The sequence below is a fragment of the Tauraco erythrolophus genome, chromosome 6, assembly GCF_009769465.1.
Source record: "Tauraco erythrolophus isolate bTauEry1 chromosome 6, bTauEry1.pri, whole genome shotgun sequence".
Lineage (NCBI taxonomy): Eukaryota > Metazoa > Chordata > Aves > Musophagiformes > Musophagidae > Tauraco > Tauraco erythrolophus.
The window spans coordinates 30,029,511-30,054,366 of record NC_141470.1 but is presented as its reverse complement, the minus strand read 5'-3'; the positions used below and the strand labels follow the sequence as shown (position 1 = coordinate 30,054,366).

Sequence of the window (24,856 nt, the reverse complement as noted above, 5' to 3'; positions counted from 1 at the left end):
CCCTCGGCAAGGGAAAGCCCTCTCCTGCTTGATTGGGCGACGGAACGACTCGGCGCAGCCCGCTTCCCAATAGTCTCGGGCAACGAGGATTGATGCGTCCGTTACCCAATGGCAACACAGATCTGTGAAGCGCGCTCCAATTGTGAGGCCGGGAGGGCGGGCTCCGCGCTCGAACGCAGGGCGGGAGAAGATGGCGGTGCGGCGGCAGCTGCGGGAGCTCTTCCAGGACGCGGAGCTCGGCGGGGTCATCACGGTGGAGCGGCCGTCGTCCCCCGCCGCTGCCGCACGGACCTTGCAGTCGTCGTCTTCCTCCCTGCCGGCCGCGGAGGCGGCGTCGCCGCCGCGGCGGCAGGGCCCGCTGCCGGAGGAGTGCGCCGTGTTCCAGTGCCGCGGCTGCTGGGCGGTGCTGGGGGACTCGCTGCACCTGTGCGCGCAGGAGGAGCGGCGGCTCGGCCTCCTCGTCTGCTTCAGTCAGTGCCCGCCCAGCGCCCGTGGGGCGGGGGGTCCTGGTCCTGAAGTGCTGGGGCGGGGGTCGCGCCGCTGCCTGGCGCGTATCGAGGGCGGCCGGGGCGGGGTTTGCCCGTGGGGGGTCTCGTTTTCAGCGGGTCTCTCTTTCTCCTCAGAGGTGACAAACGACGTGGCCTGTGAGGATTCGCTCATGATCGGCCTCGAGGGAGCCCTCCTGGGGTGGTGCGTAGGTCACCTAGTTCTTGCTTTTGGCATCGGGCCTGCCGGGAACAGTCGCCACGGTGAATTGCGAGGGCGGAAACGGGCTTCTGCAAAGCTGGGAGCCAGGAGCTGTTCTGACTTGTGCACTGGGGTTTCTTAGGGGCTTGGTAAACTCCGAAGTGCTTTTCGTGCCTGGGTTTCATCATTTTGGATAACGACACCTTTTGTAGCTTTCATTTTTGTCAAAACCAAAAGTTTTGCTGCTCCAGCCTTTGTTGATGGAGAAGAACATTTGAGCAATGCAGTAAAATAGAATCATAGAATGGCTAGGGTTGGAAGGGACCTTAAAGATCATCTAGTTCCAACCCCCCTGCCATGAGCAGGGAAACCCTCCACTGCACCAGGTTGCCCAAAGCCTCATCCAACCTGGCCTTGAACACTGCCAGGGATGGGGCATCCACAACTTCTCTGGGCAACCTGTTCCACTGCCTCACCACTCAGAGTGAAAAATTTCTTTCTTATATCTAACCTAAATCTGCCCTCTTTCAGTTTAAATCCATTGCCCCTACAGCCTAGCCTTTAGTTCTCTTTGTTTCTGCTACTTCCCTAAAAGGTGTATTACCTAAATTAAAATATTTTTTTGGGGGGAGTCGTGTTTTGTTTTTTTTTTTAATACCGAAAATAAATAATTTCCACTCTATTCATGAGCCCGCAGTTAGCAGCAGGTTCGATAACTCTGGGATTAGTCTGATGGGAAGGATGTAAACATCATCTGAGGCTTACAGAACCAGTAGTTTGTTTAAATAATGTTTGAAGGCTATTCCACAATCTATATGGGCTGGGTAGTTTTTTAGTAAAAGATGTGGGTTGTTGGTTTTTGTTTGTTTAGAGTCCTTTTTCAGAGGGAGATCATTTCTACATGAAGCCATAATCTATTTTATCCAGAGGAAATTTGACATCCGGGACCTGCCACAGGTGTGGGTACAGGCATTTTACTAGTTAAATTGTGTTTGAGTAGTATAGCCTAAATAACACTGTGGTAAGAAGCCATGTATTTTCTTCCCTAATTGTGACTTCACTTATTGCAGAGATTATTTCTTGCAAACATGCCCAGCTTTTTATTTTCACCTTTTCTCTGAACGTATTATTTCTTTAAGGAGAAATCATTATTATGTCTTGTTTTGCTGTCCTGATACAGCTGATTATTTGATGTCCTCGGACAAGCAGGCAGTATCTTTGGTTTCAGAAGCTTCTGTTTAATATTTTTCCTTTTCTCTTTTAGTGCTTATAATGCATTATCCTGTCGGTCATGTGGCTCGGTCGTGGGCTTCGTTCTTTACTCTGCCTCCAGTGACCTGGCGTATCTCCGAGGCTTGTTCTGTTTCTTCAAAGACAGCATCCTCTGGTGAGTATTCTAGATTCTTATGGTCAGTGATTTCATGGGAATTTGCAAGTTATTACACCAGCGCATACAACTAATCTACAGCTAACAAAAGTGGCTTTACTTTTGACTGAGCACATTGGTGTGGGATTTTAATACGTTTAAATTGTTTGTGTTGGTGTGACTCCATTTGAGTTGCCTTTCACTTTTTGAGTATCCTCATGTAATGTCAAGATTTAAATTTAGTTGCTTGCGATACTGAAATCTTCAGTTCCAGACTTGCTTAGCTAATGTAAGGAATCAAAGTAGTTCCATGATGGCTTGAGGACTTGACTATAGAAACTGTAAATTTCTTATAGCTGGTCATGAGAGGATCTTATGACTTCAAAGTAAAACCAGTGTTGTGTTTTTAATATTTTCATAATGTATTGATTACTTTTGGCAACAACTTTGTATCTGCTTTAAAGTCATCTTATATAATCATCTAAATAATGAATGCAATTATGGGGTTTTAACTGTTTTTCTTTTGTTCTTTCCCCTTTTGTTTTCCAGTTATCTCTTAAAAAAACAAATTATAATAGAAGCTTCTAAGGTGAATTTTCCTGCTGTGACCTTAAAGAAACAACTGCAGGAAGTAAGGTTTCTACATCAATTTGTATGGAAAATATTTTTAAAATGTGATATGTTTGAATCTTCATCGAAAAAATATTGATGCAATTACTTTTTCTTTTTTTTTTTTTTTTAAAGCGCATAAGATGGAGAAAATACTGACTTATAACACAGTGTCTGACTTACATCCGTGAGACTTACAGAACGTTTTCTAGAACCACTTATCTGCAAAACATATTCAGTTCTAGCTAATTTTCTGGCAAAAGTGTGTTATCCTTTTATCTCTACACTTCGAAAAAATAAAACAACAAATCATTTAGACAGACTAAGTATTACTACTTGTGTTGTTCCTAGAATTGATAAGTCACTGTTGAAGAATTTTAAAAATAGCAATTTGTTAATTCGAAAGGGATTCTAGCACAGTTGTATTCATGGCTATGTAAGCTCAAAACAGCATGGCAGTATTTATTTGAAGTTTCGGAGACAACACTAGAACCTCCCTTCTTTTTTGGTGTTTAAATTGGATGTTCTTTTCTATAACTTAGTTGTTACCTTAATAAACATTTGAGCTATGTCTGTCTCATAGCTCAAATAAAGTTACTGTGTGTAGGAGACAGCCAGTGTATCCAGTATTTACGTGCTTACTTATTCCTTACTTTTTTTATTTCTTTTTTTTTCAGTTTCTGTTCTAAGCATGGAAATGAGCCCATGACATTTCTCAAGTTTTGTCCTCTGTAAAGTCATCTTCCAGTATCTTATCATAAGATCAGGGTGGTTTTATAGGTCAAGTGAGGCTAAAATGCAAAAATCTTATCCAGATAAGACTTCTAAAGTTGAGACACGTTTTTCCAAAGTAAAAAAATGACAGTACTTCATTGCAAACACAAATTACGTGACCGTGGAGAGTTTGCTTGTTGACTAGAACAAGTGCAAGAATCTGGACTCTGCTTTTTGAGACATAATGTCAGCAGGATTTTACTCTTGTGCTTTAAATGTGTTAACTTACACCCTAAACTCTGAAAGTGGCATTTTTGAAGGGCTGTCCACGCGTACTCCTAAGCTACTGATGAAACAGTCTGTCCAGATATTGTCAAAGAAGGTCTCTGCCTGTGTAAATACTTGTATTGAGTTAAATAGGAAAGATTGGATTGATCGTAGTAACTCTGTCTCCTTAAGTACAGTATTTCTGTACATCTCGGAAAGGGGTTATGCTGGCACACATTCATCTGTCTCCTCTTTGTAGTGCAGGCCTCTGATTTGGGTGCCGGTTGTGGCTGTACTAGACATGCAGTAGAGAGATTAAAGCTCAGTGTAATCTTTTGAAAGTCATCTGCTCTTTAGCCACTGAAAGTGGGGTGCAGAGCATTCAAAGATCCAGTGTTACGACATATTTCTCTAGTTTTAATACTCTTATTTCTCTTTTTTCCTAGCTGAAAGAAAAGCTTGTGGAGGTCCACATTCGCATAGAATTGCTGATGAAGAAGCTGGAGGAACTGGAACAAAAAAATGATGTGGCAGAAAGGCAAAGCTCTGCATCAGATACAGTTGGCTTACCACCAGGATATGCAATAGTCAGAGTCAACTGACTATAATATATGCCATTTAATATACGCAACTGACTATAATACGCCATTTTCAAGAACTGCTGGAGTTGTTTCTGTGTCTCTGCTGAGTTTGTTCATTATGGTGAAATAATACCCCAGAACAGGTTTGAGTGTTGAGCTGTACTTTCCCTGTGCATGGAAAGAACCAACAGTTAAGGGCCTCCCTTCAGTCCAAGGGGAACACCTGAAATCTGACATACTGAAGTTATGCTTGGAAAAATGAATAGCTTACCATGCGGCACATCACTCTCTGAGACAGTGTAACTATGGCTTTGATTCTCCCTAATGACTTCAGGGGGAAAAACAGCCTTTGAAATACTAAAATTGGTTTTCTGGAACTATACAAAACATACTCACAAGATCATATTCAAGAGGAGCTATTATAAATTGAATGTTCTTACAGAGATGTAAAGATCTTGTCCTACCTTTTCATATAGATACAGTGTTAGTGGCAGGTAGCAGCTGGCCAAGCAGCTCATTAGCTGCATCTGGTATGTGAGGCACTGCTAAATGCCCTCCTGATTGTGTATGTGGCCTGCAAAAGGAGCAAGCTAGCATGTCACAGAAGCTACACAGTGTGCTTAGTGCATGAATCTGGATGGCACAATGCTGGCTGGAGCACACAGTTTTGGATTTCAAATTCAAGGGCAACCCATGTGCCTGCCAAGTCTGCTGAAAGTGCAGGCCCATGGCTGCACGGGACTGAGTCAAGTTCTGGCTGCTCCATGAAGCTGTGAGCAGCTGCCTTTAATAGTTTTGAGCCTTTCTGGGGTTGACACTCTGAAACCAAAGAACAGTCTTTTCTTCTCCTTCACTTTTGCTCGATGATGGGAACACTGTGTGCTGCTGAAGTTGTGATGATCTGCCTGCTGCCTTCATTTGGGCAGTTGATGTGTTTCATAAAAAACATATGAGTGCTCATTGGCATTTCTGTTCTGAACAAGTTCTGCTTCTTTTCAAACATCTAGAAAGTAATTTGATGGAAGAACCCTACTTACCCCTTGTTATTGGGACAGAATATCCCTAATTCTTCTTGGAAGATTAAGGGTCTTTTCTTCTCCCTTTTGCTGCCTAAAGAGCTGATGTTTTAAACCTTCCATAAAGTTTAGCAGTTGTCTGTAGCAGACTAGAGAGGACTGTATTTACTCTATCAATTCCAGTGGTGCAGTTTGCCATTCCCTTACTTCTCCTTCCATATATGGTTGGCAGGTTGTGCTCCCTGTTGCTGCTGCTGCCAGTACCCCCTGTATTTCATAGGCTTAGTTGTTTTATTTGTAAAATAACTCTTGTAATGGGCTTGGACCTGAGGGGACAAAACTCGCTGCAGGGCACCTCAGAGGCTTTAGGTGGGCAGCTGGCACTTGTACTTATGTTCACTGTTCTGCTTTTTGATTAAGAGTTCCAGGTTTGCTCTGAATAAGCATTAACATAGAATATCAACAGCCATTCTGCAGGGAGAGGAGGGGCTTCTCCGTTAAATTGTAATATGTATGCTATCTGAATTATTTTTGATTATGTTTTACAGCTTTGACAGGCTTAACTACAAAAATGCAGTCCTTTTCAGTGACAGCTAAATTCAGGATATCAAAAGAAACTACCTGAAGTAAATATTATGCTCTTGAAAGATCTGTTTCATTGCCTGTAATGCCTCGCTAAAATGAGCTCTATCCTGAACCCTTAACTGGAAGGCTGTTTTTAACAGTTGTCACTGTACATTCATGTGAAGTTTGGAGTTGCTGTATTTGATTACTGTATTATTTAAGAACAAAGACGTTTTTAAAGTTGTGTTGTGCAGTGACTTCTGCATTATGTTTAAGGGCCTGTTAGTCTTTAACTGGGATCTTGTCACTAAACTCATTTTGTGCAAGCATGCCCCCGTCTCAGGTAAACCTTCCTGTTGTATAACTTCACCTTTGTGTTACTTTCTAAGTAACAGCCCTTTTGTTGTTGCATCAGCCTAAAAAACATGACTGATACTGGCACTACTCACTTTTGCCCTTTCATTCTGGTTTCTGTATTGAGACCGTTTCTTGCTATGTACTTTACATCTATACTGTGTATAATAGTGCTAAATTGTCTTGCTTCATTTAGCTAAATGTCAATTCTTAAAAGGAAAAGAAAGCTGTCAGTTATATTTTTTTATATTATCTTTACAGTTGTAAAGAAGAAACTTTTAAATAAAACCCCTGAAATTCAGAAATATTATCAGTGAGCTGCACCATATGTATCACGTGAGTCATGAGCCCACTTTTCTTTAGATTATGTTTGCAGAAAAAAAAACCATTAGTTTATCATGCTTAGATCCTGGTTCATTATGAAACACTAAATTAATGGTTCCTTATATTACATTACTTACTCATTATTTGTTTAAATTCATGCTATGTGCTAATAGGCTTAAATTCAGATTCAAATTAGTTCTTCAACACAGATTCAAATTCCTCTTAATCTATAACTGATGAGTGAATATTTCGCTTTTTTTATTCTACTGTAGAACCTAATCTCCTCTAACTGGGCATCTTAAGAGATGTGCTCAATCTTTAAGTGCAGCCAGAACCAGTCTGGCTTGGGAAGGATAGATTCTCTAAATAAATACTAACCAGTTAGAAAGCAGGTCTCAAGGTCAGGCCTTCTTATGTTAGCTAACCAGCAGCTGTCTCCTTTAGAATCTAAAGACAAAAACAACTAGAAAATGAAACAAATTAAGGTGGTTGAACAGGATACTGAAGTAACAATCATACTGCGAATCTTCTATAAGCTAGTATCAGAGTTAGCAATCCGTAACAGGTTTTGGAAAGCCTGTAGCAGGGTTGGGAGCCACGGCTTCTTCAGCACAGTCCTCATGAGGTGGCATCATGCTGCTCCATTAACAGCACCTCCCAAAATTGCTTTCAGCAGCAACTGCAAGGAAAGTTGTGCCTCCCTGCAGGTTGTGACATGCCAACTACCAATGGAATTTTTTCAGAAATGTAGTTGCCAAAACAATAAACAATCCACATATATGAAATGGTTTTCTGAGGAGCTTATTACTTTTAGGCAATCTATACAAGAAATAGAAGCTTTCTGCTACCACCTAAGACAATCGTTGAAGATTTTCTCTGATTAGTTGCCCATCTTAGTCCGAGTGGAGTAACAATTTTTCTTTACTTGCCTTCCAAGAAGTCAGAGGCTTTTGTGCCTGAAGTCTGCTGGAACAGCTGGACCCAAAGCAGATATCCAGCAAGGACAAACACATCTCAGAAGCGGACTGTAGCGCATAGTAAGTTGGTTAATTTTCCTTCTGAACAAATGACACATCCAGTTTTAGTGCATTCTCAGCCTGTGCTGCTTTATTGCTAAAAAAATTTGTATACAGGTGCAGAGTTTCCAAGTTCATTTTTAAACAGTTCCTCTTTACAGTGTCAAAAGAATAAAATCTTATCTTGAAATCCTCAAAGATGCATAGATATAAAAGCAAGCTGCCTTTTGGAAAAACATCAGAATTTGCAGGGAGACATTCTTTCACTGTTACCATGTAAAAACATGTGTGCAATGGGAGTACACAGTTCCTAGTAACACCAATAATTTCCTCCACTAATCCATGTGAGCATGCCATCAGAAGTTCAGTATAAGTGTTTTCCAACCTGTTTAAGTACTAAGGTAATTTCTAAGAATCTATAACTAATACTACTACTTTGCTGTTCCATCACACTTTTGAAAAGGAGGATATCTTCACTGACATCCTAAAGTAGCTTATTCCCCAGGTTTTGTATTGAAGGGAATAGGCAGTAGCAACGGGTACAACTGTTTACTGATCACACAAAAGAAAATGTATTTAACAGGGTTTAAAAACAAACACATAACGTGTTCTAAAGAATACCGACTAAGAATTAGGTGACCATGGTTAATCGCTGGGCTTAATTTATTTTACAAATTCCCTTTTGCTTGAAGAAGTTGGTTCAAAGGATATCATTTAGTCTAACTTCTGATACCATAAAATAGTTACCTTCTCTTATAATATTCCTATCTTCATTTGGCAATTTTTGTATATCTAGAAAGACCATTCATGATAAAAACGCAACCCTCATTCTAAACCCAAATCACGGTGCTTTATGAATGGTTGGCTATGAAGTACAAACAGGAGTTAACTTGACAACACAATTTCTTCCTCCAAGACACTTCTTTCTATTTAAGAAAGAGGACTGAGCCTCTGTGCATGGAGAAGTGTTCTGCACAAGTTAAGCCCACCTAGAAAATTAAGCTAAGCTAGAAGTATGGAATTCTGCAGTAACAAGCTAGTATTCTACATGTTTGAATACAAGTTTAAACTTGGAAAAGTATTAGTGATGCAGGCTATGTCACGCACTCTATGTTATTTTCAAACTGCCAGCAGAAATTCACTGCATTATCCACTAAAAGCCTTGGGAAATATTACAGAAAACATACGAAAAGTTTACAGAAAGATGGCACCCAAATTCCCTTTTATTTAATAAATGAAATAAAGAAAAAAAGACTATTGCAACCTGTGTTGCGGAAGATAAAGACCTTCAGTGATCAAATCTCATTTTCTGTTTTTAAAAATCTCTTTAAAGAACTTAAAAAATATACAAGATTACCAGTATTTTCAGGTTTGTTCCTGCAGGTGCCATTATTGCTGGCTGCTACCAGTATGCTTCAGTACAGCTGCCTATGTGGCTAGAGAGTTACCTGAAAATACTGTCTATTAAAAAGCTATTCAACACCTGAAATATATGTACTGTGCTTATTAATTTCAGTCTTCTCCAAATAATTTCTCTCACCACACACAAACTTATTATCTACTGTCTGGCAAATACTACACTCAATTTGAGTCTGTTGTTTCTATATACTTGGGTTTGTTTTTTTTGTTGTTGTTTTGTGTTTGTTTTGTTTGTTTTTATCACCCGTTGCTCCCCCCTGCACCTTGTAAGAAACTCTGCACCCTTTTCCTTGCTACAGCTGCAGCAGGTGAGAAACCTCATCTCACCCCCTAAACATGCTTAGTTCATGCCCTGCTTTTTACATGCTCAGGGCACTAATACGAACCAGACGAGAGGTTATAAAGGTGAGTTCTGCTGATCCTGGTTCCTGATTTACAGTTTTGGTGCCATGCTTCTGTCCCTATCTATACATTCTGCCCCTTTCTCTACAGAGGCAGCACATTCTCTAAAGAAACAAAATTGGAGAATCAAAGCAGGAAGTTCAAGCTATTGGTATATTAATTCCTATTGCTTCATTATGTATAAATGCATATCTCAATTTACTGGTAATAACTACATTACACTAGACATTTTGAATCATGCATAATTAGAATACTAGCTCTAAGATTTGGTTTGTGGGCCTGTGCCGCTTTCCTTCGGTTTCTCCATGCAGTTGTTCATGCCTGAGGCATTACAAACTAGCAGTCTTTTATTTGACCTGCAAACACACTCATTTGGAGAGGAAGTGGAGAGAAGCAGACAGGATTTACATAGGACACACTAAACAGTAAGTTATAACAGTAAGTTACCTTTTGTCTTTAACCTTAGGTGTTGTAAAGTCTTAGGGAATCTGTCTATATTATAACCTGGTACAGAGGCTCAGACAGAAAGATGCTCTGCTTACACTATGAACATCAACACTTTCTCTAAAACTCAAGAGAAAGTGTAGAGCAGACTGAAAGGGAACAGACATCAGAATCCATGGTTAGTGTTCTACACTGTTGAATGAGACACCCCAGTTCAACCGCTGGCTTTTGTGTGCCAGTCAAAGTGCTACGAGGGCAAAATGCTCGATCACTTAATGAAAGAAATCCAATGGAATCTAACTTGAACTACCATTATGCAGCTCTGTACCTGAACAGCAAGCAGGATTATTAGTTTTGGAGGAAGACCAGACAGTTTCCTAGGGATGCAGGAAGCAGTTATTTCTAAGATGGGTTATCCATCAAAAATTGTTCTTCTCTTCCATATTTTTCCCTTCTCTGCCCAAAAACCACACCGCCAGCTCCGGACTATGTAATCCTTGTGTAAAGTGTCAGTGTCCTGAAGCTCAGTACAATTTCTTCTCACTCACTATCCAGAAGTCTTTGCAAGACTTTCTTTTTTGTCCTAAATTTTACAATTATCCTCAGTTGCAGAAGGTGCAGTTCCTGAAGGTGCAATTCCCAATACAAGTATTGCCTAGACCTTCCACAGCAGCGCTACTGGGTATGGAAACAGCATATACTTGTATCATCTAGGTTTAGTACCACTAAAGGAGGCATGTCAGTACTGGTCACTACATCTTTGATATCCCATGCTGAAACATGGTAGCATCTAACACCTCCACTTAGTTTTAGACGCAGTGAAATCAAAGGGATTGGAGCAAAAGTCATGCCATAGTGCAAGAGCTGAAAGGCAAAGGGATTCCTTTTGTTGCTGTGAATAGTAATTCCTAGTCTAGTAGCCCACAGAGTACAGATTATTATAAAAATTCTGAACTAGGAAGAACATGCAGATAGCTTGGCCTGGCTACATCAGTCTTGGTTTCTCTCCCTTCTCTGAATGAATAAACTCTTGAAGAATTCTATCAACCACAAAGTTCATACTTCTGAAGTATGAACATGACTGTGTTTTCATTATTATTTCATTATTATGTAAATGTACTTGCTGGCCACAGACCAGAATAAATTTATAATTTCTCTAGTGTAATCAGATCACAATCAAATTAAGGTCCCCTATGGCCAGCTTCCAATTTTATCAATAATTCAATAGCTGGAATTTACACTGATTATAACCTTCCAGATCAATTAGTTTATCATACACATATCAGGTATTAATCAATACTTAATTTAGATATCCTCATGCTTATTTTGGTTACTTTATACTGTAGAAATGCTCACAGCCCTCGCAGTCCCATTATGAACTTCTGAACAGCCAAAGGGCTTTACCTCTGTAATTTCGAAACATTAGAATCCTCTCTTCAGCTGTCACAGTCCAAATTACTTCAGCTTTCTAGAAAAAAAAACCAGCCAGATAGATCTAAGCCTCTGATGTAATAATTCTGTTCAGAATACAGTATTATCTGTTGGGCTATATTGTCTCTATAGACTACATATCTGCACTGAAAACATTGTCAACTATGGACATTTTAGAACTGCTGCAGCTCTTATGTCACCCAGCAAACACTTTGCTGGGTGCAGAGGCTACAGCTGTAGACCAATAACCCTTTGTGTTACCAGAAGCTTCACAGTACTTGCCTCGGCAAAGCTTCAGGCACCAACAGAAATCAATTATGGTCTGAAACAGAGTGTTTAGCAAGGCTAAAATTATTTTTTGCTGTAAAGTAACATTTTTACAATTCTACAATTGTACAAATGTTTTGAGTGTCAAGTAGTCTCTAATTTTTTATTTTTTATTTAAAGACCATCTCAGATTGGTCTTTTTAAACAAAGAAAACAAAAAGTACTTCCCACAATAAGAGCTTCTAACTTCAGAATCAGGTTCTCTTCACAGTCCAGTATATGAAAGAGTTTAGTTTCTTCTCAGAGAAACAGAGCAAGTGCTAGATTACAAAAAAAGAAAGAAAGAATATAGGGAAACTTCAGCTATCCTTTCAAAAAGAACTGTCTGCCCTTCCCCCAGCACTCATTGACAGTGCTTCAAACACAAGATGAAGATAATTTTTTTTTTTTTTTATATCAGGTTCATTAACTAAGTATTCAAGTGCCAAATTCCCTCCAATGAGAGGAACGTAAGAGGAATTCACTCATCTTCTCAGGAAGAGAATCTTCACGCAACTCCCTGCAGCACAGGGCGCCACAAACTTATTTGGTTATTACCCACTTACTCTACTGTACAGTCTTGCTAATGCAAGTTATTTACTATCACATGCAAAACAGTTATTGCTACTAAAGTTCTATTTTCTTATTAAATCATCTTATGGCTTTGTTTGCATCAGGGATTCTTCCCCCTACATACTGTGCTATTTTGCATTCCAGTTTCAGAGGTATTTTTCAATTGATTCTCCCAAGCACTAAACTACTTTATTCAATGGTACAGCTACTTCCATTTAGAATTGAACCTAAATTTCAGCACAGGTCCCCTAGAGCTCTGCTGTAAATGGCCCATCTGTCCAATTTTCTTGGAAACGTATTACATGCAGAGGGTTGGCTGTTTGGGTTTGTTGGTTTCCCACCCTCCCGCCCCCGTTACGTACATTAACTGCACAGATTACTGGTTTTGCACCAAAGTACATGCTTCTTGATTAATTACTCTAGCGATATATCATATCAAAATTACAAAACCAAGCTACCCATCCCCTCCCTCCCCCTAATGGCCATTTACAGGCAGGTCTCAGGAAAAAAAGATGCAGTATCCTCTCTAAGTTGGAAAGAGAATTTTGTTCTTGTAAAAGAGAGAAATGAATGAAGAGCAACACTGGCATCAAATAAAAGACTTTTTCCTAGGAAATCAGAGGGTGCCATCCACAGAACATTGCACAACTCAGGAATGATACCAGTCTTTTATTTGACCCATCCAAGCTGCCCATTGAGTGCTAAATCATTTGGACTTCCCCTGGTCTAAACTCTCCTTCTGAAAAAGCAGAGGGAGAGACAGAAATTATTAAAATTGAGCTTAGAGCTGGAAAGCAATACTGGAAGTTACCTAAAATACAGGATACTGAATTCTCAATAATACAGGGGTGGGGAATCTCTGATCCATAGGCTAGAGATAGCCTGCTGCACAGACACAGCCTGCAATGTCATTTTTCAACAGCCCTTGACCTTATTATATTGTCTTTTAGCAGTATTAAGATGTATGTAAATGCAGGATCCATGAAAGGTGTTAAAAGATTCAATAGGACTTCATTCAAAAAAGGTTCCCCATTCCTGCAATAATGGATAATCTTCTATGCATAACTGGCAGATAGCATTTTGCAACCATTAACTTATTACATAACGAGGATGTTTAACTCGTTATAACAATTCTATAGTCAGATCTGAAAAAAAATACAATACAGATTCTGTAAATGATCTTAAGGTAGCAGAGATGTGTACAAAATACACACAAACTCCTTACCGTACTCACCCTTTTCTGAGTATATCACACGATGGGTAATAATAAAATTGAAAGTGCTGCACGTGGAAGAAAACACCTTCAACAAAGACTAAAAGGAAAAGAATCTCACTGATAGAGATGAGAATTCTGGACACTTACATATATTAGCTTACCATCGCCATTGAACAGACAGACTCATAACAAAAGTCAACTATGATTCTACAAAGCCTGTTAAGCGAATGCATTCCATTTCTAAAGATCGCGTTGCCATTGTCAAAGGGAGGATACTGCATGTTTAGACCATGTTTGTGACATTTCTATTGTATCCTTTCTATTGTTAATTATGTTATCATCACTGTTTATTAATAAATTTGTCACTCTGAAATTGTAAAAATACTACTAGGCTCATGCACTGATCCTAACATGGCACTACAGTTTGCTACAAAGCACTAATGCTTATGGAACTATACACATCTCAAAATGGAAGACATTGGTGATTTTGTTGTTTTCAAACAACTTGTAACATCATTTTGTCCACAAGTATTAAAATATATATATGTATATATATATGATCTATTGCACACGCCCCTTGTTTTTGTAATCTTTCACATGGGAAGATTTCCAACCAACATAGAGAAGAAGTGGAGCAAGAAAAAGTAAGTAGGCTGAGGCTGCATTTCCTAACACAGCAGTTTTATAAAGGTGCTGGCTGGAAAGGTACAGCAATGGGGGTCTTCTGGGCATGCACTACTGGAGTATTACTTCTGTGAAAGCCACAGATCCTTAGCCCCGCTAAAAATATTATGTTCTAAAATTAAACTTGAAAACTAATGTTGTTACATTGTCAGGGATAGGAGTCAGGAAAAATCAGCAATTCTGTTTTTTTGTTACAATGCAGGGTTACAAAATGTTAAGGGTTATTCCTATGGAAAAAGAAATCAAAGGGCTTAAAATGTCTACTCTCTAGTCAGACAAATTCTTAGTTTTTGTACATGCCTACAGAAACCAGAAATACCTTCCTGTTCCCCAAGTATTCTGTCATCAAGCTATGCAAGAAATAACTGCTAGCTCTAACATCAGAAGGACAAGTATGGGCAGAAGGAAGAAAAGGAAATTCCCAGATCTAAAAATCAGATGTTCCTTATACCAGATATCTTGGAACCACTTATAATCCTATGATATTGATGCTATTTTCCATCCCTTAGAGATGGATCCTGCTTCTACAGACATCTACAGTAAATCCCACTGGTTTCAACATAAGGAGGCCCTAAAAGGAAGTGTGCTTTTCTAGTTGCCTCCAATGCCAGAAAATTCAGACCACATTCAGCAACGAAATCCTATGTTCTTCAAAGAAGTCAGGCCAAGCTGGTGGCTGCCTCATAGAGATCAATGTAACTCTTACCACACAGCTCATCACAACGTTACACACAGTTTTAGTGCACCTCTCTGCTCATTACAGTTGGCATTATTTTGATACACTGTGTCTTGCCCACCACTCTTTAGCTTCTGTGTCTTGATTTTTTCTTCATGGAAACAAAAAAAATGGGTAAAGTTGTATTAAATCTTATTGTTACAATGAAAGTCTAAATGCAGACTGAACTGAACTGTACTTTGAAGATTAGAATCAACTTAAACATTTGTCCTATAAACATTTGTCCTTACTCTGCTATGGAACTTGGTCCCATAAAACGTCACCACATTTTAAATAATCAGGACGCTGCCCTTGCAATCTATCATTAAGATTTAAGAAAGATTTCAATTGATGGCTTTTTCAGCCATTTTCAGGCTGTCTGGCTCTCTCCAGCAGTTTGCTAAAAGGAAAAACAGAACAAAAAAATAAATCTAAAATACCCCCACAACCATGCTATTATCTCCTAATTCTATTAACAGAACCTATGTAACTTTATTTGATCCAGATTTGAAAAATATTATTTTAAGCTAGTAAGTCACATTTTCTAAATCATAAGCTTGGAATAAGGTGCACTAAGAAGAGCTCCAGATTTGAAGTGGAATAGAATACGTATTCCAGTTCTGGGGTTTTTTTTGCCAAGAAATCTTACTTGCCATACACAATAGCACAGCAGGGAGCACGTAAACAATATATGCTCCCATCGCAGAATGACAGAAAACATCCTATATAATAACAAACGATGGAGACAAAGAATCTTGTGTAAACATTAAGAACAACAGAGTGCGCCTTAGTTTGGGAAGGAATAAGACGAAACAGAAAAAGGCCCATCCTAAGTATTTCTGCTCTCTCAACTCACCCCCTCTTACGAGGCTAACAGCCCATTCTCTTGGGCCTATTCCTACTTAGATGATGGAAACATACAGGTCATCTCAGTTCTCAGTCACAGAAGAATCAAAAAGCTGATTCCATCAGCAGTATGAAAAGCTGTAACTGTGCCAAGGAAGCAGAGTGGATAAACTGCAACTTTACACCTCTGCTCTCTTCCATCCCACCAGAAGTTAATTTCTTTAATAAAGAACAAAGTTCTGCCCCATCTCTTCTACTGTACGATGTTTTTGTTCCTTTTGCTGCTAAAGATTCATAAAAAGCCAGAGGGAGGGAATGATTTAATGTAAACCTAATCACTATCCTGTTACCCCAGAGGCCTTTAAATCTTCTTTTTTCTTTGTTAAAAATGAAATGGCGCAGAGTAATTTTTCCTCTTCATATCCAGCACTTACATAGGCTTACACATGCAAATACACATTTTGATCACAGACTAGGACGATGCATTTTCACACTATAGACAAGGTGATTCCGCATTTGTTCCTGTGCATTAGCTGCTTTATGTGAGCTGACATCAAGACACCTATCTACAAAGTCAAGTCCTGGACTACAAAATACCTGTATGGGATGTCCCCAGTTGATTGGTAAGTTTCTTCCTCATGTCAGAGCAGAAAATATATTTCGGTTTTCCTGCTGCAACTTTTCGTACATGTCAAGACAGTTTGACATATAAATGCATGTATCTGCTAGGAATTCCAATATGACACAGTGAAGTACTTAACCTTCCTAAAATGAAGAGTTATCAGTGAAGAACACCAGCTTCCACTTGCATCTGATTACAAAGTACTTCTCGTTTTAAAACAGAATGCAGAAAGCTGCATGAAGAAGAGCTGGCACAGAAGACATTTCTTCAGGGAGATAAATGCTGATTTCTGTTACTGTGCTTTGAGTTTTGATAAGTACACATGGTTGGGTACTTCTGTGGAAGAAGTCGTCTGGTGAATCAAACGTTGGGTGGGATGGTTAAAACAGGAAGCGGAGAGATCTTTGTTCGTTCAGCTCCATGGAAGTAAAGGACAGGTTTTTGCTTGCTAAAAGAGAAACATCCACATCTCACAGCCTATGAGCAAGGAACAGGACCACCACCTTCTTGAACATCAGGAGAGGATCTGGAATCCCAAAACAAAAAAAACAGAAGAAGTAGTTGAGGAATCAGAATAAAACACATTCAACATTAAAACGCCCACTGGTTCATTACTTTAAAAGCCTGACTCTAATGGACAAAATTAAAAATTAGCTGGCTTCACAAAATCCAACAGCCCTGTAAGATTTTATATCTAACTGTAGATGTCCATAAGCTGGCTAAGAAAATACTACAGAAATGCTGAATGATACGCTCACTCAGAAGCAACACATCCAAAAATATGCCAGTGTTAATTAGCTATGGGGCTTCTTAACTGTGGCTCCAACACACAGCATGACAATGCTGAGGTAGCACCAGAACGCACACTTCACGCAGAAAGAGTATATTCTGCTATAGCACGTCATAATTCAAAGAGACATCATAAACTATCACCTAATTAACTATGAAACTGTCAGTGCTGTAGAGAAGAAAAGCACTTAAGACGGCTGTAAAATCACACGGATTAGGTACTTACTTTTACTTATTTCTCCCCACTTACACACAGTGTAGACATACTTCAACAAACGTCATCTTGTCACTGATCTCCTGGCCTTTCATCAGTGACATTCACCTGGCATCACCTAGTCACAGTAGCTGTTAAGACACTGTTTTTTCGCTTTAAGTTTGATGCCAGCCTGAACTGGAAGGTAACATGGGTGCACTCCTGCATAGTTACTGTCAGAAACATTTATTATCATTCTCCTGTACTACAATGACAGATGTGAAAGAATTTTTTTTTCCTTTGGTTTGTCTCTCTCATACAAGCATGCGAGGATACATCGTATTTTCTAACCCCTTCCTCTCCTTTCTCTGCCTGTATTTCTCATCTTATTCTAATTACCTTAACCCTTTAGTTGATCAAGTTCAGAAATAATCTTCCAGTGACAATTTTTAACTCCTATGTCAGAAGTAGCAAGTAGATCATGAAAACGGCAATACAGCACACGTCACCATCACTTTCTCTCTGAGGCACTCAAATGTTTCAGCTGATCATGAGCTTGACCATCCATGCTCACATTGTTGGGAAAGTCTTATTCTTGTTATGAAGATGGGGGAAAACAGATCTGGAGAGCTGCAACAAAACACGTCAAAGGTTTGTGGCAGGGCTGAGAATATAGCACTTTGTTACACATCTTAACTACCAAAATATCTTTCTTTCATTCACTGGAAAAAATAAAAATAAATCAAAACTCCAGAGGTTGATTGTCATCCTCTGAAATTTTCAATGTACTTTTTTGATTTGATAATTGACATTTAGTTATGTTCTCTTTCTTCGAATCCTACTGTTAAATAAATAAAACTTTTAAGGTAACTACTCCAAGTTAATACAATTACACAATTAGTATCTCTCAGCAGAGCAAAATGCTATCATGAGACAGGAATTTTATAAGTTTAAAAGCATTTATTCTGTTAGAATATATAGTTACAAAATTTCTTTCCAGCGAAGTCCAAGCTGAAGGCTGACACTGTGTCAGCGTTTCAGTTCTCTGAAAGTACCCTACAAAAAATTAAAATCTCAATGACTGATTTCTTTGAACAGGGAAAAAAAGAAAAAGAAAAAAAAAAAAGAAAGAAAAAACCCTAAACGAAAAAACCCTAAATCAACCAACAACCTAACAAGTTTAGTAGCTGATATTTAATACCTAAATAACCTTATGGCTTTACTCACCGTTATTTTTGATCAATCCACATTCCCTTCAGTGAGCCTAGAGAGAAAGAGATGCACAAATGAAACGAAATTCGCATCTAGGAAGCTGTTCAGATGGTGATTATCTGCACAAGACTCAAAAGATTAGCTGCACCTTCCAGGAACTAGTTAACATTTTTAGACAGTGTACATAAAACATGCTGATGTTACTTTTCAAATTATCATAGCCACACCCTTCCCTTAGTTGAAGGGAAAGGATGGTCAAGTGAACTGGGCGCAAGTATGGAAGATGGAGGACAGGCAAATTTTAACTAAAAACAGGCCTGGGAGGAGAAGCATATACCCAAAACACACCTGAAAGGCTTTTGTTCAGAAACCATTCTGTTTGCTGGAGTAAAATAGTGCATGTCATTTGTTCCGCAGAATGTAGCTTACACAGTACTGATTTCCCTTTTCCCCTGGAATTTGTTGGTTTCTACTTTATCGAGAACAGCTACAGCACGTGCTCGACAAACTACACCTGGAGCATTAAGTATACACCACTACTAAAACTACTTTTTAATTGTGCATATTTTGAAGATAAATGACCTTGTTATGGTAAGCTATCATCACAGCCACACGTTCCAGTTTCACAGGAACTGAGACAGACACAATTTCAGCCTCCAGTAAGGCAAGAAATTCTTTCATGTTAATAGCAAACCACCATAGCAACTAAGTATAATGACTGTTCTCAAGGATTCTGAGCTGACAACCTAACTGGAAGAATAATGCATTGCTATAAGCAGAACTATCTCATCATACTGAACTTACATTATTAAAAACTCCCAGTATCCTCACCAAAGTATTACCAGCTTTCACCCTCCGGTACAACACAGCATTGCTGCAAGCACCAGGCACCTGCACCTTCAGAAAACCTGCAGTCATCGGATCATCTCTTGCCCTGTATTTCAGAGTAGTTATTCCATTCTCATGTGGTCAACTCTGACCCTTCTTATTGAAGTTCTCCCCCAAGAACCTGCCAAGCACTACGTGACTTCGAGAGATTGAGGAACCAACAGCAAATAACTCACAAAACAATTAATTTGATAAGGAACAGTTATCAGGAACTCTCCCAAATTTATGTATCATAATGGAAGTAATTCCCAATGCCAATCTTTGAAAAGCCGGGTTTTCTTTCACTTATTCTAACACTACAAATAAACTTAACTAAATCCTAATAAAACCTTACAAAAAAGTGACACTTAAAGCAACTCATACAAAGGAATGTTTTATCTAATATTGAAATTCAGTTTGGTTTTAACCATTTTTTTAAATTTTATTTAAACAAGTCCACTGACTTTGGATGCCTCAGTTTTTAACTGCTCTGCTTGATGCACCTTCTATCTGACTTTCACAGATTATGTAGGAGCAGTGTTCACATTAGTACCAACAGAATTTGCAAATGTTAACTGGATAAAATCAAGACTATTGAAAACTAGCAGGGACCGAAATTGATGGTGACATTATCAACTCTCCAGTTAAAGTCTAGTGGAAATTACAAAGGCAAAAAATGTAAAAAAAAGTTTATTTCTCTTATTTCATAGCTTACTTACTAAATATACAATCAATTGATCTGGAACAAGAAACATTTGTGAAAAATCAACATTACATGTATTAATCTTTTCTGTTGGAAAATCTGAAAATATTATTTTTATTAAGTTTTGAACTATTGCCCATTCATACTTTTTTGCTCTACCATAACTAAAGGTTAGTTTCCTTGAACTTTAAATCTCACACTCAGATAATTTCTTGGATACAGGTAACTTCAGGAACTTCAAAGCCAAAAAGAAATGAAGAAACATCTTATAAATAAATTTACCAGCAAAACTGTAGTATTTGTCTTCTCACATAGATTAACATTCCCTATTATTAATGGGCTAATGGAAAAAAAAAAAGTCAGTGTTCTGAAATAATCAGCACACTGGAATTGGAAACTATACTAAAATGAACAGTGTACAGTTATGCTACCAAGTTTCACTCCACCTCTCACACTGTTTTAAGGTACCCTTAGTTTTAATTAGATTGGTCAGCAAAAACTCAGATCCATCAGATCCAGCTTTCCAAAATACTACCTTTCTCTGTTTCACACACATATACACAAATGCTCCAGGAGACAAGCAGAATTAACAGTGACATAGAATATGATTCCTCTTCTCTTGCCTACAGCCTGAGAAGTAGGTGAGGACAGAAAGATCTAGAAACAGGTTTATGTAGAAAGACCAAGACACAAAAACTTGAAAGTTAAATGTGGTGGAGGTGTGTGAAGATACAGAAAGCAAAATAAGCACTAGAGATCACAAGTCCACTGAGGTCTTTCTAATGGCTTACGAAGTGTCCAATTTAACCTGGAAAGCTGATAATGACAAAACCTTAAATCACAAACACAAAATACAACAGCAGTAGCTTACAGTCCTGTAAAAAATCACCTGCCTTTCCAAAGGCTTTGCTATATTGTTGGTACAACATTGTAACAGTACTTCCTACAGCAGCAGAGAAAATAGGGAAGACTGTTTTACAGTTGAACTTTCTATTCCATTATACACACACTGTACTAACGTACTCCTTGAATACTGTTTAGGCAAAGAAACATCCCTTCCTCCGCATCCCATTTTAGAGAAATCATCTTTTTTTTATTAATTCTCCAAAGACTGCATGAGGTCTCACATCTTGCATTCACATAACCTCCGGCATGTCAGGACTGGTTTCAAACACTGTTCCTTTTCTAGTTTTTAAGAATGAACGTGGGAGGTGTTCCAGAGATACTCCAGACTCTTCACAGTCTCAGTCAGAATTTTTAGGCTTAGCTGACTCATGGTTTTTGATACCCCTGGAATGACAGGTCACCATCGTAAGATGTATAGCCTGTTAGTGCAAATCTTCGCACTTCGACTCACAGCACTGTGACAGCAACACTCACAGCAAGACTGTAAAGCAGTACATATAGTTAATTTAACATATACCAGGGTAACAGAAAACTCTTGCGTGTTCAAAGCAATTAAGAATAAATATTAATCCAAATGAATTTATTTACCACTAAAATAGTGTACAACTTCATGTGAAACAAAGTCGATTGCTTATTATTATTTTATTTACCATATAAAGCAGAATCATCTTTATACGTAATACGCCAAAGGCAAATCTCCTGGCATATTTTAACAACTCATACACAGACATACATAAGTAGGAATTCTCATCAGTAGCAACATACCATGCCTTAATGTTAGGTTGTTCATAAGCTGCTATTACTGTTACTACACGTATAATATAGCACATGAAATTGGTAAAACGTTCCTTAGGAAATTTTTCGCATAAGCAGCTACTGCTTTCAGAATTAGTTGTGACAAAACACACATTTCTATTGAGTTATTTCACCAGTTACAAACAACTACTTCATTATTAGCTCATGTAAGACAACACATCACATCTCCACAAGATCTAAAGCTGTGCTTCTCATTTAACTCCTTCAATTTTTCACTTTTATCTGACATACATGTTGAAAATGCAGTCACTTAGAACTCTATGACAAACTTGAGATTTAAAGAATTTTTATCAACTATAGAGCATAAGGAATCCCATGCTAGTGACACTATCCTTTTGCTTTCAGCAAAAAGCCCCCTCCCTTTTAAAAGTATCATTCTAGTACAAAATAAATCTGATAAATTCGAAAAATTCAGGGCATACTTGACCTGTATGTTACTCACATGAAAAGGAGAGACTGTTTTTATTAATAGGCTTGTGTGTTTCATCCTGTGTAAAGTCCTTTTCACCTTGTTATGAACAATCACGCGACTCTATAAGGCTACAATAAACTCCGCTACCAATATAATCTTTCCACTCTCAATAAAACTTATTTTGCACCGTAGATTACTTGTACGTTCTGGTTTTGTCAAATGACTTTGGAAGCCATACCCTTCATGCCCTCCTGTGTCAGTATGACATCAAAACACAAGGAAAAGACTTAACTGTTCACGTTAGCAAAACCCATCTAGCACACAGATTCCAGGATTAACGACCTCAACAGAAGAATAACTACAATCAGTGCTATTTTTGTAGCCGGAGATGAAAAGACTGATTTCGGACTACACACTTGGGTTTCCCTTCCCCGCGAACGCTGCCAGCTGCAGCTGTTCCCCGAAAGAGCGCTCCCGGCCGTTCCTAACTCGGCTGTCGGGTGTTGCTCTGCGAGAAACAGCCTCTCCCTCCCAACCATCTGCTGCAGCCCGGTGCCGCTGCCCGCCCGCTCCTTCCGGAGCTGCGGCGCGCCCTCGCCCCCAGCTCCCAAGTTCCTCGGACTTTTCAGGGCGGCGAGCGGGTCCAACCGCCCCGGCAGGTGTCGCCGGCCGCCACCACACAGACCTGACCCCCTCGCCCCCGGCTCGGGGTCACCCCAGCGTGGAGGCCGCCCTGCCGCAGCGAGCCGCCCGCCCGGGCGCGCTCGCCGCTCCAGCCCGGGGCCGCGGCGACAGGCGGCGGGCGGGGCGCGCCTCAGGAAGCGGCGGGCGAGAACATGCCCGGGCCCAGCCCAATCACGGAGCAGGACGGAGAGGCGGGTGCGCGAGCGCCCGGGCCCAGCCCAATCAGGGAGCGGGGCACCAGGCACCGGGCTGGGTGCGGTCCCGCGCCGGAGGCCGTTGTTCCTCGCCGCACTCACCTGAGCGCGGCCGAGGCCGCGGCCGGCCCCGGCCTCTCCGCATCTTCCTCTCACTCCGCCATCTTCCCCTCCTTACCTCGGCCACCCGGCGGGGGCTCGCAGCGCCACTCGGCCCCAAGCCTATTGGATGCCGCTACTATGCATCAGCCGTCCAGTTTTGGTGGTGATTGGCCACCAGTGCCGTCCGTCACGGAGGCCAGCCTCCCGCCCCCAAGGCCTTCCCTTCTGATTGGCCCCGGAGTGGGCACACGCCTGGAAAAGGATTGGCTCAAGCCGCGCGAGCAGGGCCAGTCTGGGGCGAATCTTCCGCTGACCTCCACAAGAATTTAAAGGAGCCGCTCGCGAATTGGGGCGGGGGGAGGCGGCAGCAGGAGTGCCCGCCCCGCACCGCTAGAGGTACTCCGGCCCGGCCCGGCGCTAGCGATCCGCCCGTGTCGGGAGGGAAGGGGCGGAGAGGCCGCGGGGGACCCGTTCCGGCAGCCCTGCCCGCACTCGCCTCCAGCTGCCGGGCGGGCTGCGCCCCGACCCGGCCGTCCAGGCCGGCACCGAGGAGTGGGGAGCGGGTCCCGGCCCGCGTCGCTGTCGCGCGGTCTCCGGCTGACGGCCCGCCCTGCCGGGGACTCCTCGAAGAGCCCCGGCCCGTGGCCGGTAGTGACCGCTGCTGGCCGCTCGGGCTGCCGCCGCCGCTCCCTCGTCCTCCATTTCATCGCGCGGCAACGGCCGCCCCGCCGCCGCCCGCGCTACGCGTGTGTAAATCCCGCCCGAAGCAGCGCAGCCGCTGGCACAGGCCCCGGCTACCGAGGGATCTCGATGGCTCTGAATTACTGCCAGGTTTCGTGTCATCTGCAAAAATGATTTTTTTTTGTTGTTGTTAGCAGCGGTAATTTTACACTTCAAGCTGACGGGTGAACGTACTGCACGCTGTGAGGAGGAGGAGGACGAAGACGTACTTACCCATTCAGAAAACTCGGGAGAAACACCCCCATTTAACCGCGATTCATCACAACTACAACAGGCCGCTTCAGTTGAAGTCTTCATCCGTTTGCAATGCATGCTTTTCTACTATGCAATATTTTAACACGGATTGTCAGCTTAAATGAAACACTCCTGCCAACTTAAAATATCCATGCTACATACAACAAAAGTTGACGTTTCAAAGAACTGAAAGACTTTAAAAGTAATACTCCATTGTAAAGTTATGAAAACTAACATTATTTTCACTCCTGCTCTTCACAAGTAAAATCCTATATTCGGATTCTTTCGTTTTGCCCAGACTACATGCCAACAAAGCCAATGGGCCTACAGCTATTTAAGTCAACTCATTTGCCACCACTGACTAGCTATCAAATCTATGTCCGCTTTCTCTAGTCTTCGTAATACTCAACAGCTCATGAAAACTAATTCTAACCATAGATTCTGCAGCCAACCATCCGAGATTCTCAACATAACTTGAGCCTGCAGATTCAAAAATAAGACACTACTTCCTATTTGCCAGTAGACCAGAAAATGGTTCATCTGTATTTAAATACCTGTCCCTTATACTGCTTCTTCAAAAGACAAAGATGAAACGTTAAGCAGTTCTGCCTCTGAGCTGATAATCTCATCCCTCTTCCAGACTTCAGCCCTCACAGATGGTTTTTGTTCTCAAGAAGACTTTAAAATAATTTCCACAAGTGACCAGGTATGCAAAAAATACTTCTATGGAAGTTTGCTTATATCTGCACAGCTTAGTTCTGAAAAATTTTAAATTTAACATAAATTTAAGATCTCAGCTCTGTAAAACTCCGTCTCTTACCGTCTACTACCTTTTGACTTGCATGTT

General features: G+C 40.6%; 1 protein-coding gene and 1 long non-coding RNA gene across 2 annotated transcripts; one reads left to right on the top strand and one right to left on the bottom strand.

Moving 5' to 3' along the window:
- The first annotated feature begins 175 nt into the window (after positions 1-175).
- On the top strand, positions 176-4,245 carry OIP5 (Opa interacting protein 5). Its single transcript, XM_086613928.1, has 5 exons — positions 176-470; positions 624-690; positions 1,952-2,074; positions 2,603-2,684; positions 4,090-4,245. Exons 1-5 carry the CDS (start codon positions 191-193, stop codon positions 4,243-4,245), a joined length of 708 nt encoding a protein of 235 aa, XP_086470054.1. The 5' UTR covers positions 176-190.
- An 11,708-nt stretch (positions 4,246-15,953) lies between these two features.
- On the bottom strand, positions 15,954-18,404 carry LOC147528593 (uncharacterized). The gene is made up of 3 exons (XR_015222208.1): positions 18,366-18,404; positions 17,538-17,768; positions 15,954-16,682 (listed from the first exon to the last, which is right to left on the bottom strand). It is a non-coding gene; the product is annotated as an uncharacterized LOC147528593 (long non-coding RNA).
- Positions 18,405-24,856: the final 6,452 nt, after the last annotated feature.